General features: G+C 28.7%; 1 protein-coding gene across 1 annotated transcript; it reads right to left on the reverse strand.

Annotated features, from left to right (window-relative positions):
- Nucleotides 1-13,209: 13,209 nt before the first annotated feature.
- Nucleotides 13,210-13,931, reverse strand: LOC129612135 (craniofacial development protein 2-like). The gene is made up of 2 exons (XM_055525650.1): nt 13,476-13,931; nt 13,210-13,434 (listed from the first exon to the last, which is right to left on the reverse strand). Exons 1-2 carry the CDS (start codon nt 13,929-13,931, stop codon nt 13,210-13,212), a joined length of 681 nt encoding a protein of 226 aa, XP_055381625.1.
- Between the last annotated feature and the right edge of the window lie 1,480 nt (nt 13,932-15,411).

The raw sequence follows: 15,411 nt of genomic DNA on the forward strand, positions 1-15,411 counted from the left end.
TATAAAATTTCGGTAACCCTGAAATAAATTTTTACCTCCTTTCTAAAACACCAGCTATTTTAATATAAGAAAGTCTCTTCTTACAAAATGGAAAAATAACGAGGAATATGCGCTATAAATTCATCTGTCAATTAAATCTTGTATTTTTATGGAAAAAAAATATAAGAACTCAAATTTTTATTCTTTCTCATAATTACGAGTATAAAAACTTCATATTCGTTTAACATTCGTTATTAATTATTTGATTTTATTTATCAACTTAATTTATGATTGAGCTCTAAAAAACTGTTTTGAAAATTTTTTGAGCAATGAAAATTAAAACGCCTGAGCAATTCAAAAATTTAATAACCGAAATTTGCTTTTTTCGCAAGTTTGTGCTATTTTGATATTGTATCAAAAGTGAACATTTTTGAGCAAAAAAGTAAACATGAATCTAAATCGCACTAAACCTTATCTAAGTAACATGCTATAACTCTCCATCCCTTTACTAAAATTGAACGAAACTTAATTTTCAAGCCCTGAAAATTATAATAAAGATACTGCCAAAAATTTACGAATTCCCATCGTTTATTTTTGAAATAAAATGCTGCCAAACGTCAAACGCGTTTGATTCGATTAAAAAAATTCATCGTGTGGGTCAAAATAGCACTCAGCCGACGATCTATTCAGAAGCAAAGTCGTTCTAGGACCAATTATAAATAATTAGGAAGCCATTATGAAAAATTATAGTTCTCTATAGGCTGATTGCGTATATTCGAAGCTCTGGCATATTGTGTTGAAAAACGGACTAAATATTTCTTATATTTTATTATGTCTATGTTTTCTAAATCGCTTATTCATGAACAAACTCCTATTTTACTTTCTTGAAGTAAAATCCCTACATCGTGAGAAAGTTCTTGTGAGAGGATTTCATTAATTTCGTTAAGTCTTCTTTATTTGTGCAGTGGCGCCACAAGTTACCGCCAATATCCCTGATCATGGCGTTTGTATTCTTATTATTATATTTTTCATATTGTAAATTCATGCTTGTTAGCCTATAATTATTATAATTAGAAGCTATCTTTCTTTTTTTTTCCTTCTTCACTCGTAGGAGGAGCACAAAGATAGGGCATGATATCATAAATAAGAATTTAACTGTTTTGTGTTTATAGAGTCCATTCTTTTCATTTCCCGCTGCTCACGTTATTTTTTCCACAACCAATTGCAATAAATAACTCATTATTATAAATAAAAGAACTACTTAATTTGGAGAAAATGAAATTTTCTGTTTCTGCACTTGTAAGAGAACTGACAAAATCTTTCGACGTGAAATACTGAAGCATGATGGTTTGCTTCTAGTGAGTTTCGGATTTGATTGAACACATGTAAGTATGCATAAACATCTGCGTATTGAGCCTGCTTATATTACCTGATTCACAAATTTTCATATGAAGACGAGAAAGTGTCATATTTATTAGAAATAATTCCGTAAACTAAATTGGGCCGAATCTATATCGTTGCAATTTACACTCAGGTAAATATCGGACTTAAGTATTTGTATAATTGCATTTTTCTTAATAGCAGTATTTATTTTGCAGTAATTTGTCGAAGTTTAGAGCAATGTCGATACATAAATTAAATATTATTGATAAAAAAATATTTATATAAATTATCACTTCGCCTGCAAAACAGAACGCATGCTATAAAAGTTACTTATAGCAAAGCCGTAGAGGATAATGTAACGCATCTTGAAAAAAATAACGAGCTTTGTGAAGATAATTAGCGTTTTTTTTTGAAAAATTTTCAGTTTTTGAACTTAAAATTTTGTGTTTGAGTAACTTTTCCTTGAAAATGGTAATTTTGATATCAACCATCGGCATACTTTAATATAGTTCTATCATTTCCAAAGCTATAAAGGATTTTTGTCAGCCAGAATTTTTCCAATCAGGTTTTTGTTAACACTTCAAAACTACCGCTAGACTTCGGAATTTCACCTTACGCCCATATAATTTTTTTAATAAAAAAATCCGCAAGCTCCAACATTTACTGCACAACTAAACTGCTGTATTACTAACTTGCTATGGTGCGTGAATTTTATGTATGCTGTTGTATGATGTATATAATATATTTTTATACATTCACGCATATTGTATAAAAACATAAGATTCATTTTAGTGATTTTTACTTTACTCTGAGCTTATATATTTAATACAGTTAAGCTGGATTCCCTGGTTCGTCGCTTTCATGGCGAGCTGATGTATTTTGTATGAAAATATGAATTTTTGACAGCTTTTTTTCTCTCTCTTTTTAAAAAAATTGAATCAACTTCAACTTTAGTGCGGAGGTTTTTTAAACGTTACTTACGTTAAATTTACGTATACTGGACTTTTACAATTACATATAATTTTTCTCAAAAAAGTAATAAATGTGTCATAATAAAAAAAAATTATCAGCTTTTTTCAGACGAACCAATGAACAATCAAGACATAAAATAGTTCGACTCCAAATAGCTCAGTCATAATTTTAAAAATTTTTCAACATTAACCTTGTTTGTTACGGACCTTATTTGAAGTCTTTGTTGCGGTTTAGTTCCGAATTTTTTTTATATCTTTTGTTAAATTATTTTCATTTACAATTTTAATTTATTTTGTCAATAATTTCTGTTAGTTCTGTTTTTTATTGTTAGTTTTTGCATAAATGTACAGTATTATTGCATAGTAAATTTTGTACATATTTATTGGGTATTGCCAAATTATTTATTGGAATTTTTTCATGCCAAATGTTTCGGAATAACAGGTATTTTGGCTGGTAGGGTAAAAGAGACTTCAGAAATGTGTTGGTATGATGCTGATTGAGAAACCTTCCTTTCTGGGTACACTTTTTTTATCGCTCTTCTGTTAGGATTTGATTATAATGGGATATTGAGTTTGATTCTTCTTCGTTAAATTTAAGTAGACGGGTTTCGTACATCGTTTCGGATTGCCATTTGAGGCGGTTGGTGTTCTTCTGGTCCATCGCGTTTCTTGTTCCACTTTGAGAGATGAATGCTTGCGGATATGGTGATGAGTATATGATGGTGAGAGCCCTAAGAGCACAAGAGTGCTTGTGGCCTCATCCACTGCAGCCGCCGTGAACGCAGGTGGATCTAAGAGCTCTGAGGTCGCGACAGCCCCAGCAGAATTGAAGCGCTTCGTTGAGTTGTTTAGTGCCTTGCGGGATATAAAAAGCTGGCCTTGGTGTAGCGACATCTGAAAGGTGTCTTAAATTTTATAAAAAAAAGAAAAAGCCTATGAGCAAAAGAAAATCAATAACTTTAAAATAAGATTTGTACAGTAAAAAAAGCAACACCATAAATGAATATATGAATACAGAAATAAACACAGCTTGAAGTGTTACTGTATTTTTAATTTGTCAAAAAATTCGAAAATATAATTTTTTCTTTTATTAATGAAAAAAAAAATTTTTCATTATTTTTCTACTAACCTACATACTTCAAAGAAAAGTCGCTAGAAATTGCTGGATTTTTTTGCAACTTAATTCTTATATTTGGACGGTGAGTTTTAAAAAATGTACTAGGTATGGTGACGAAGTCGCATTACTGGTCGACGATAGTGTGGTGGTCAGGTCGACATTATATTTGGAGGTGTTAGCAAAGATTTTTATAGGATTTCTCATTGGATAACTTTGTCAAAAACGAAAATCTAGTTTAAACGAAATCTAGTTTGAAATGAATGTGATAATATCTGTCAGATAGTTCGCCTTGCAACTTTTTTAATGATACATTACCTTTTTTAATTATACCTCATTGTATTTTATTTTTTTATAGCTACCGATCTCAGCAGACACACAAAATACTTATTTTAATTGAATCAATCCAAAACGTTAGGATCAGTTTCAAGTCAAAATGCTTAATGAAGCTTAAAAACATTAGATAATTTGGTTTATATAAAAAAAATTAAAAAGTTTCTCAATGACTTAGAATATTACGGCTGAACTTACCTTATTTTTAGACTTACTTTATATTTATTATACATTCATACCTCCTAGTCTATTCTAGCTCAAACACTAGATCAAAATCTAAACAGGGCGAATGTTAAAATGTCTAACTTTTCGGTTAAGCAAAAAGGTCTCCAATTGAGACAACAAAATCACCTCCATCAACCTCAAATTTAGAGGCCTCTTTCAAATTCTCAAAAATTTTTTTTGAATTAGCGAATCCGTTGATTTAGAGGCCTTATATTAAACATTTTCGGAATTTCAAGTAGCCTTTAAAAATCTCAAATTTAATTCATATTAACAAATTTTTATTTTGAGCCCTTTAAGTCCGTGAATGGAGTACCTCTAAAGTTACAAATTTTTATTTTAACTTGTTTCAAATTTTAAATTTTTTTTTTAAATTCGTCACTTCATGCAGCTTGAACTCGTATTCATTTTACTTTTTCTTAATTGCCCTTTATTTTCGGTCTTACAATCAATTACACTTTAAACATAGTTTTCAACATAAATCTCGTCAAAATCAGAATTTTTGCTTTCTTTTTTTATTTTTTTTTTTAAAAAACTCGAAACTTCTCAACAAGTTGTATTTTTTTTATGCGTTACAAAGACCGCTAAAAGTTAACCCGCATATTATATTTTTCTCTATCTCTCATAGTTTTGCCAGTAAAACGTGTTAAATGTTTTTAAAAAACATGGAATAAATGTAGTAGTTCATACATTTCATACAAATTCCTTAAAATACATACTAAACTAAAAATATTTAAAGTATGTTATTTGTATATTGTTACTACATTTTGATTATAAGTTTTTTTATTTGTACATGCTTAACTTATCGCTTAGCGCGTATCGATTTTTTTCACCCGAATCCGATCCTTACTGCTACAGTATTCACAGCATATTGATTACAAATTTTGCAGAACATGACCTTTAGTAATGACCAACATTACATTTTTTACTTAACTTTTCAACGAAATCTGCAGTCAGTTACTGGATTTAACTACAAGTCAAATATACATTTCTGCGCATAAACATAAATATAATCAACTAATCGCCTTAAAATTTAAATATTTAAAGTATTTTGAAATTTTGATGGAGAAATTGTGAGCTATAAAGCAAGCTAATGATAACCAGTTAATATATGGAAAAACTTACTTTTAGTCCAAATGTAGTTTTTTTTATGTTGACCAGAGGCTCTACGAAACATTTTATACTTGCTCACAGGTGTTTCAGAAGTAAAAAGATTTCTGAAATGGAAAATTTAAAATTAATTGTTTCCCAATTCATTCCAACCGATTGAAATATAATAATTGATATTTTTTGCCTTATAAATAAATAAAAAATTGTAGACAAAGCTAATTAACATTAATTTCCCCTTTTATACATCAAAGAGGTTTGAAATGCAATTCATAAACCGTTATTTTATTCCTTAGGGTGACATTTTTTCAGGTTTGAACGATGGTATACTAAGTAGAGCAGAAGCACTTGTAGCAGTTGATATTGGAAAACACCAATCATCTCATACACATTCACAGATGCCTTCACAATTAAAGCATGACGTAATGTACCACCACGGAATGAGTGGTCCTCCACAGAGACCATTACAGGTAAGATATGGATATTCATATAGAAGTGCATTACAAAACAGATGGTATTTTTTCTTTCAAAATTTTAACATGTTTGTAAAATATATTATGAAAAATTATAATAGCACGTGCTTGTACACATGTTTCTTTCTCAGGGGAATTATATGATAATTTGTATATTTGTTATAAAGGTTTTCGCCCTGAAATTTATATTTACTATGAACTGTTCGATTAAAACATATTTTTAGTAAAACATATACTATGCATTACTTACATATGTTAGATTTCTAAATAAATTTGATTTAAAATAATATAAAGAAAAATTATAAGTGGGGTTCTGTTGAAACTCACTTAATATTAAAAAAAATTATATTTAAAAGTATAAATTATCCTTATTTAAAAATTTTACGTATCTGAATTCGAATAAACTGATATATTCCCTTTGTGTGTGTGCATATGTTTTTCTATAATTTTATTATTATATCGAGAATGTATGCAACATACCATAAAAATACGAGTAAGGTAACTGGTTTTGTCGTTTACTAATAAGCAACAAATAAAAACACAACTGATTGTGTTATACTCGTAGCTGTATGAAAAATACAATAGTTATTCACATTATAAATAGTGTTATAGCTATATATGGCTAGCCATGTGTATGCAAATAACTAAGAGTGTGAAATGATAAAATAAAAATAATAATTTACTAATATGGACCAATCACTTATAGGAAAATACATATTAAAATTTTAATTTCAGATACGAACACTAAATTAGATTCAATGTACGAGTATGTATGCCTGTCTATATTATATTCAAATAAATAAATCATATTCCCAAAAGTTGTGAAATTTGAATATTGTGGTATTTACCCAATAAATGACATAAAAAATTTAAATTTAAACATAATTATTTTTCCTTTAATGATTTCAAAAGTAAAAATTAAATATATTATTAGTTTGTTTCTTAAAATTTAAGTAGATTTATATTTCCTTCGATTATATACTCTTATTATTTCCGGCTTATTAGACATAACTTTCACTGATGAGATGATAAAGAATAATACGAAATTACTGAAAATAAGATATTATTACTGAAGGAGAAAATAAAATATTGAGAAATATGACAAAACATTAGTTTTAAAAAAAACTATGTTTAGGTACATACCAATATACTTAATCTAATTTACAAATAAACTTAAACAAAAATAATGAAATTTTAATCTAATTAAACATTGCTGATTATCCATTTATTAGATTTGAAAATCAGGAAATAAAATAATATTTATATATTATGTAAAGTGTGCATTTATATGTTAATATTAATTCTGAAGTTTCCATTATGTATCTCTATAAAAATATAACTAATAATACGTAATTACGCCGTTTGCTTTGAGAAACCGATTGCAATTTTTCATTATAAATACCCTCATCAAAAATCTTTGCAGTCAATAGAATTGGAAGCCATATTCCCTTTTTCTCTATTTGTTTCATACAGCAATTATTGTGAGTGGGAGAAGGTAAGTTATAGATGCCTACTTAATTTTTTATACCCTGCACTTCTGCCATACAACTCAAAGAGGTCTTTTTAAACATTTCAAAAACTAATAGAGATATTAATATCAAATTTTGTAAAGGTGTCTCCAATTATTTTCTACATATATTCTGATAATTTTAATGGAATGGCTGCACTATTTCGAGTAGCTGCCATACAACTCCGAAAATTAATTTTGAATATTTGGAAAAATAATAAAGGTAGATTCATGAAACTCGGCAAATGTGTGTATGATTCATGAAACTCGGCAAATGGCCAGATGTAACAATGAAGTATTCGTCTAATGGCTTGACATGTTCGAGCAGCTGTCACACAGCTCCGAAAGTTAATTTTGAATATTTGGAAAACTAATAAAGATAAATTCATTAAACTCGGAAAACGTGTGTTCAATTTCAGGTCAGATAAAACACTGAAGTTTTGGTGAAATAGCTTGACAGGTTCGAGAGCTGCCATACCGACTGGAACATTTTAACTTCTTAATTCTTTTTTTTTAAATGGCGAATTTGAATGGAATTTCTTTTATTGTTCTTGTAATTGTTTCTTTATATTATACACGGCGAACTCTAATTTTTATTTTTCATTCAAACTACAAGTATAAGGCGTTAAACATTTACAAGTTAAAATGCAATGAGTGAAAGATTAACAGTAATTTTAAGCTTAAATCTTAAAATTGAATACGAAAACGTATATCCTGCAGGTATAGTGAAAATATTGGTATTGAAAAATCTAAGATTTGACCAATGTCTTTTTAAACAGAATTAACAAGAATGGAAAACAAGAATAAACAAGAATAATTTCGGATATTTTGTTACAAATATTAATATTTTCAATTTACATAACATTCCAAACAAATACCTTTTCAGTCATATGTTATAAATTACTTAAATAACGCGAAGGAACAAATTATGAATTTTATTAATACAACATCATAGTTGCGGAATTAATAAGAATGTGCTTATTACACTACTAATTTATCTTAATGGAAATTTCTTCATGCAAATGCAGAACAGATGGATGACGTAATCAAAGGAACGAGTTAAAGGCAGAAAAATTATTAAAAAATTTTTCTCCTCGAGCTGGACTAGAACCAGAGACCTACCGCTTTCTAGGTGGACGCTCTACCAACTGAGCTACAGAGGCATGAAGAAATTGCCGACGAAATGTTCTCTACATTGCTTATACTGTAATTCACATGATTACTAAGTATTTGTTTTGTTTACATTGATTGCTACATACAATCTACTATTAAAACACACAATAACAAGAACATATATAATTATAGGATTGTGTCTATTGCACTACTTAAATTATGAATTTTACTAATACAACATCATAGTTGCGGAATTAATCAGAATGTGCTTATTGCACTACTAATTTATCTTAATGGAAATTTCTTCATGCAACTGCAGAACAGATGGATGACGTAATCAAAGGAACGAGTTAAAGGCAGAAAAATTATTAAAAAATTTTTCTCCTCGAACTGGACTCGAACCAGTGACCTACCGCTTTCTAGGCGGACGCTCTACCAACTAAGCTACAGAGGCATGAAGAAATTTGCGAAGGAACAATTTGTGTAACTCATAGTCACAAATTTTTGTTGTTCTATTTAAAAAACATTTACTGTAAACATGACTTGTAAGTGTATATAATCGTTAACAAAATATATTTACAAATATCTTACTGTAGTATTATCTTGTAAAAATAACTTTCAATATGAAAACACAAATGCAATGTTACAGCGTGTATATTATGTAAATATGTAATTACCTTTACAAATCTTATACGGACGTAAATTTACATATTGCAGACAAAGTGACTGTCATGTTACGTTTACTTAACACTCATGAATATAACTTTACTAAATGTGTACAATGCCAAAAATAATTATTGAAGTTATATATATTTTGAAAAGTGACAAACAACATGTGATTAAAATTTTAAATAAAAATATAATAAATACAAAAAAAAAATTAAGGAAAATTTCGAAACCGTTTAATTGAACGTTTTCTTACTATAGAAGAGTATAAGAATGTTAACAATTGTTAAAAGAAAATACTTCGAAATATTTTCAACACAGCAAAGTTTGCAAAAGAATGCTTTAATTAAAAATACTTTCAATTCTTTGAGAAAATTTAAGTTCTCAAAAGAATCCACTTCCATTGAGTAACATAACTAAATCAACATTCACTCGATTGTGAATGTTTTTTTGACATCTGTTTTTGACAGTATCTGTTTTTGACAGTAAATATAGAATCTGAGATTTGTAATGAAAGTCTTAATGAAACAAAAGAAGAAGAAATAGAATTTTAAAACAATCTTTCACTAATTGAAGAATTAAAAAACTGAGCTTTAAATGATTTGCTTCAAATTTTAAAACTAAAAAGCAATACCCTGCACTTCGTGAAGGGTATATTAACTTTAGTATGAACTTTGTAACTACTTGAAGGAGTTATCAGCGGTATGGACATATATATATGTATATTCTTGCTCAGTGTAAAATTCTGCGTTGATTTAGACTTGTCCGTCCTTTCGTCCGTCCGTTCGTTCGTCCGTTCGTTCGTCCGTCTAATGGCACGATAACTCAAAAACGAATAATGTAATCGGCACCAAACTTTCACAAATTGCTTCTTTTGTGCCAAGGACGAACCCTATTGTAATTGGACTAATTCGGACAACGGGTTCGGGTAGCTGCCATGTAACTCAGAGAGTTTATTTTAAATATTTCAAAAACTAATAAAGGTATAAATATAAAATTTTGTATACATGTGTCCAATTATATTCTACACAGGCTCTAAAAATTTTAATGGGATAGCTGCACTGTTTCGGGTGGCTGGCATACAGCTTCAAAAGCAATTTTTTTATATTCGGAAAAATAATAAAGTCAGATTCATAAAACTTGGCAGTTGTGTGTCCATTATAGATCAGATATATTTGTGAAGTTTTAGTGGAATTGCTTTACAGGTTAAAGTAACTCCCATAAAAGTCCAAAAGCTAATTCTAAATAATTTGAAAAATAATAAAGTAGATTCATGAAAATTGGCAGTTGTGTGTCCAGTTATAGGTCAAACATATCCGCGAAGTTTCTATAGAATGGTTTCACAGGTTTGAGTAATTGCTATACAACAACGAAAGGTGCAGGGTATAATTCAATCGGTTTATACCGACTGAAACGTTTTTACTTGTTAATTATTTTTTTCGTTTTTTTAGTTTCTAGTATAGGATCGGGGAGTATGTTTTTTGAATTAAGTCGGCAGGAGTTTTGGTTCCCAAATGTGATATTATTACAGAGCTTTAAGAGTATAAAATTTTTAAAATTATAGAAAATCTACTTTAAAATAAATAATATCACCCAAAAAGTTAAAAAAAACTAAACTCAAAAACAAGGGTTATTCAAAATTAACATTAATAATCAAAAAATAAAAATTATTTAAACCTGAAAAACTTAACACAGTTTCGTTTTACGTATAATTTTTAGGGTCCGTCACTGTACTTTAACAAGAAACAAAAACTGTTTTCACAACTATTACGTTTACAATTCACACACATAAAGAGTACTAATAAGGTAATCAAAAATATGTATTGTACAATAATGTATCATTTGCATATCAAGTGTACAAAATAGAATATTCGGTGTTTCCACACTATCCTATTTTCAATTATTAAAATTGGACATAAATATTTAGGTATATTCAAAAGTATAACAAATTTTTAAAAAATTAATTATTTATTTGATTATCTGACTGTTTTGGGTGAGAAAATTATACACATTGTTATTGAAATTCACTTAACCTGTGAATAAAGAAATAATTAAATATTTTAAAATTTGATTTTTTTATATCAATATTGGTGTTAGACATATCCACTTATGAATTAGTTCGTTCAATCTTTTTTGTATTTCAACAAGATAAAGAAAATTTTTAGCATTGCAAAATAACATTGAAAAATTATAGCGAAATATCAAAATTAGAGAGAACATAGAAGAAAATATTGAATCCAATATTTTTTCAAAATTTCTTTTGGAGAATCTCCGCAAATTTTTCCAATATTCAAATACATATGCTGTTTAGATAAGATTTTTGATAGAAATTTGCGAGATGAAAAACTAAAATTTTATTCATATTAATAAATATCTTCTTAAAAAATAAAAAAACTAAATAGTAAAAAGAGTAAATAGCAAAAATTATTAAAAGAGTTATATTATACAGTAATTCGTTCTTAGTTGAAAAGCAAATTGAAGAGTTTTTCGCGTTTTTAATTTGTATATGTATATAGGCAAACATTTTTATAACAAGTAAAAGTAATGGAAATGCTATAGGTAAATAAGAATAAAGACTTAGATATTTTTCCCTTCAAATCTTATATAAAAAATTTCTCTTTGTTTTCATCAACTCTGACAGTGCTAATTCAACTCGTGAACGTTCATATGCAGTTTAGTAACAAAATGCTTACTTATCGTTTGCATGTAAAGTTTACATAGGCAAAAGCCGGCCATCTTAATTTTAATTATTTTTACCCATGATGAAAATAAATATTAAATAGAAAAATTAAATAAATCTGTTTTAATTTTTAAGGTATTTTGAAAAACAATTTTCAAATATTGTGAAAGACCAACTGATTTCAAAAAAATTTGAATTGATAATTCTTGGTAATTATTCCTAATTTCAAATATTTGAAGAGTTTAAAAATTTTTAAATTTTTTAAAACTTAATGAATTTATGTGGCGTAAATTTTCAAAAGCTATTTATGCATTTCATTCGACAAAATGGGGTTCGTTCGTAAACTTAAATAAGCTTACGCTACTTCTGAAACTGTACTTCCGAAAAATAATTCATATATCTAATTTTTTATCAAAGAAAGTTTTTGGATTATATTATTTAGTAATATTTACAAAAAAAAAATAATGCTTTAAACATTGATAAGTAAAATATTTTTCTGACGTAATCGATATTTTTTTCATGTACATACATATGTATGTATTATTTGTTTACATAATTTTTTTTAATATTGATATGTTGCTTTTTGGGTTGGTAATAATTGGCATACATATTGTGTCATTTTTATTGTATTTAGTAATTAAAATTTAATGAGCTTAAAGAAGTTTTTAAAATTTCAAAAACATAACGGCAAAAAAGTCCAAAAATGGTGACGTCTCCTCTTGGGAATTGTTTGATTTTTTTTTTTTTAAACTTATATAACATAATCGAAGAGTACGTTTTTGAATTAAAATTGTGGGTCTCTATATAATTTTATATAAACTTTAAGACTTCTACTATTTTGCACTTTTGTATGATAAATTAATGTAAATATATAAACTTAAAGCAAATGCTACTGCTACTTTGGCTACCAAATTTAAAAGGGTTGTAACGTTTGCAGCTAGTGTTCTTACCGCTCATTAGTTAAATAAATTTTCAAAATATGAAAAGTTTTAATTGCAAGTTTCAGTTGATTTATTTATAACCTAAGATTCAAAATAAATTTTTTAGCTATAATTATTGTCAATTTTGGGGTTTACTCCTCAGTTATAAAGTAAAATTCAATTCGAGCTAAAAAGCGCCAACTATTTCAGCTAGCTTAAGTTAAATTTCTTGTAATTACTGACGTCAAACCGTTAAAATCACAATTAATCAGCTGCGGTTCGAACGCATTAAATGACGCGCTTGTCTTTAAAAAATTTTGTTGTTGTTTAGTAGTCCATTATTCCACTTCATTATTTTTGTGCACCTTATTGATTTAAATCTTTTGTGTTTTCCAGCATATAGATATCTTAATTCTTTTCTTCTGCTGCATATCCACATATTTTTGGATGTAAGCGTGTATCTTGATTGTTTTAACGAAAGGTGGCCATTATGTTTGAATATTCTACACGATCTAATGCTATATGAACCAAATTTCCCAAAGTTGTTATATTTGGCCAATTTCTGATATTACGTAACAAGGACATTTATTTTCTTCCTACGCCTCAATATATACAATTTAATATACAATATATTTAATATACAATATAATTGTTGATTATTATATAACAATATATTTATTAATATACAATAATTTAATATACAATATAATATACAATATATACAACAATTTAATATACTTTTCAAGAACAATTTCGTTTGGTTCCATAGGGACTTTTATTCGTTTCTATGCGTCGTAAGCGGGCATTAATTTCTGTAGCGATTGTAGATGCAGAGCTTTCGTTTGTCAATTTATCTAAATCTACTCTATATTGGCTCGGTGGTAATAGAAGATTATGATCCGTTGGAATATCTGTTCTGGGATAAGTACATGCTTTTTTAACTGATATACTAAATGTTCTGTTAACCTGTATAAAATCTATCTGATTCCTGTGATTATGTGACCTACTTTGTTCTGAGGAGATGTCCATCTGTACAATCTGCATGGTGGTAACTTAAAACACGTGTTCATTATTTGGACGTTTTCTTCCTGACAAAATTCAACCAGTCTATCACCACTAGAACTTCTCAAACCTAGACCAAAACTTCCGCACACATTTCTCATATTTTCATTGCCAACCTTCGCATTGAAATCTTCCATAATAAAGTTCAGTTCGTGCGGTTGTGTTAGTTTTACTACTTTAGTAATGTCCGCGTAGAATTCCTCTATTTCTTCATCAGATTTATCACAACCAGGTGCATATACTTGAATGACATTTAATTTCAATGGTTTTGCGTAAACGATCAACAACACCACTCCGTCTGACTCTGGTGTAAATCGAGTTACACATTTTGTTAAGTGCTGCGAAACTATTATTCCTACACCTCTTCTGTAAGCATCAGTATCGTTGCCGGCGTAATACATCTTTGGAAAATATTTCACTGGATCCCGCCAGCTATGGTTCTGATATTCCGAAGATGTCGATATTTAGTCCTTTCACTTCTTTTACTGTGTTGGTGAACTTTGCTGCTTCATACAGGCTTCTAACATTCCAGGTTGCGATAGAGATATCTTTCTAACTTTTATTTGTAGTTTTACCTCCGGGGATTCTTAGAACCCTCATATTACCGGTGACTATGGGCCATGTTTCTATTTCGTTATTCATTATTGATACTTTCTAGGGGGTATACTTTAGTGGTGTCCTGTTGCCTTCTAAAGGGTTTTCAGTTTTCCTCTTACTGTTTACTGCCGTTCCTCTGGGATTAGACGCAGACCAGGGAGTCGACCATTCTGGGTCAAACGCTTCTGGGTTGATTCGAGTGAAGGTGTCTAGATAGTTATACTACCAGGCCTCGCATTCTACTCCCTGCACGGGCTATCTATTGGCTTCTTATATAATAGTTTCCAGAAGGAACCACGAGGAGGTTGACTGATCCGATTTTTCCTTGCGATATCTCAATAATATCAACTATTTCTTAAAATTTATGAAAATGTTTTATAAGCTTTGAAAGACTCAGCAAAAAAAAAGACCAGTTTAACCAAACTAAACCTAAAACACTTCTAATTGTAGATATACATTAGTCTCAGTTTCACTATGAATGTTCAACTTACGCAAAAAAAAACTAAAAATTATGACGGCAACTCCTATTTCAATCAAAAATTCTCTCAATCAATTTTAGAAGTAAAAAATAAAAATGAAGAGTAACAGGAAGAAGTATTACCATATACATATGTATTTTGAATGTATACGAAAAAAGTAAATGCATTCTTTCCAAAAAGTTAATATAAAGTGGAAAATTTCAAATTTCAGATCATTTTCATAGGTTTAAAATTAAAGAAATTTTTAATTCATTTTTAAATATTTAGTTCAAAAAAAAAATTTTTAATAAATCGCATAAAAATCAATAAAAATAAAAAATAGAAATGGTTTTTTTCTTCTCTCTCCTGTAGATAGAAAATAAAAGTTTAAGAAAGTAGCCAAAATTCTGTAAAAAAAGCTTTGAAGTTTCAAAAAATTTCGTACGAAATTATCGGGTTCGAGAAAAAAAAAAAACCGTAAAAATTACATTTTTTCCCAAGTTCGAATGCCTGGTATTCCGAAAGTACATAAAACACACATTCAAGTAATACGTTGCTTTCAAGCCCTATAACTAGCTCTTGTTTATTTGAAGCTTCTATCTTTTTCGGAAGAGAAGTTATAAACATAAAAGCTTGGGCAAGAGAAATTTCGTAAAAGTTTTTTAAAATCACAGTACTTCGGAAACTGTTGAAATTTGACATCCAGCTTTGACCAAAAATTTTATCCCTTTTTGTATGTTCTTAATTATGATAACAGTATGGTACTACATCTTATATAGGATTGTCAGACTACTTCGCTACCCACTACGCTACACAGTACCTTGAA

Source organism: Condylostylus longicornis, unplaced genomic scaffold (genome assembly GCF_029603195.1).
Source record: "Condylostylus longicornis isolate FDR11 unplaced genomic scaffold, ASM2960319v2 ptg000056l, whole genome shotgun sequence".
NCBI lineage: Eukaryota > Metazoa > Arthropoda > Insecta > Diptera > Dolichopodidae > Condylostylus > Condylostylus longicornis.

Bases quoted from the DNA above. Each gene is read 5' to 3' on its own strand.
- LOC129612135 (XM_055525650.1), bottom strand. From the start codon at position 13,931: ATGTATTACGCCGGCAACGATACTGATGCTTACAGAAGAGGTGTAGGA. The intron at 13,435-13,475 runs GTAGGTCACATA...GATTTTATACAG, and splicing joins GGACATCTCCTCAGAACAAA to GTTAACAGAACATTTAGTAT.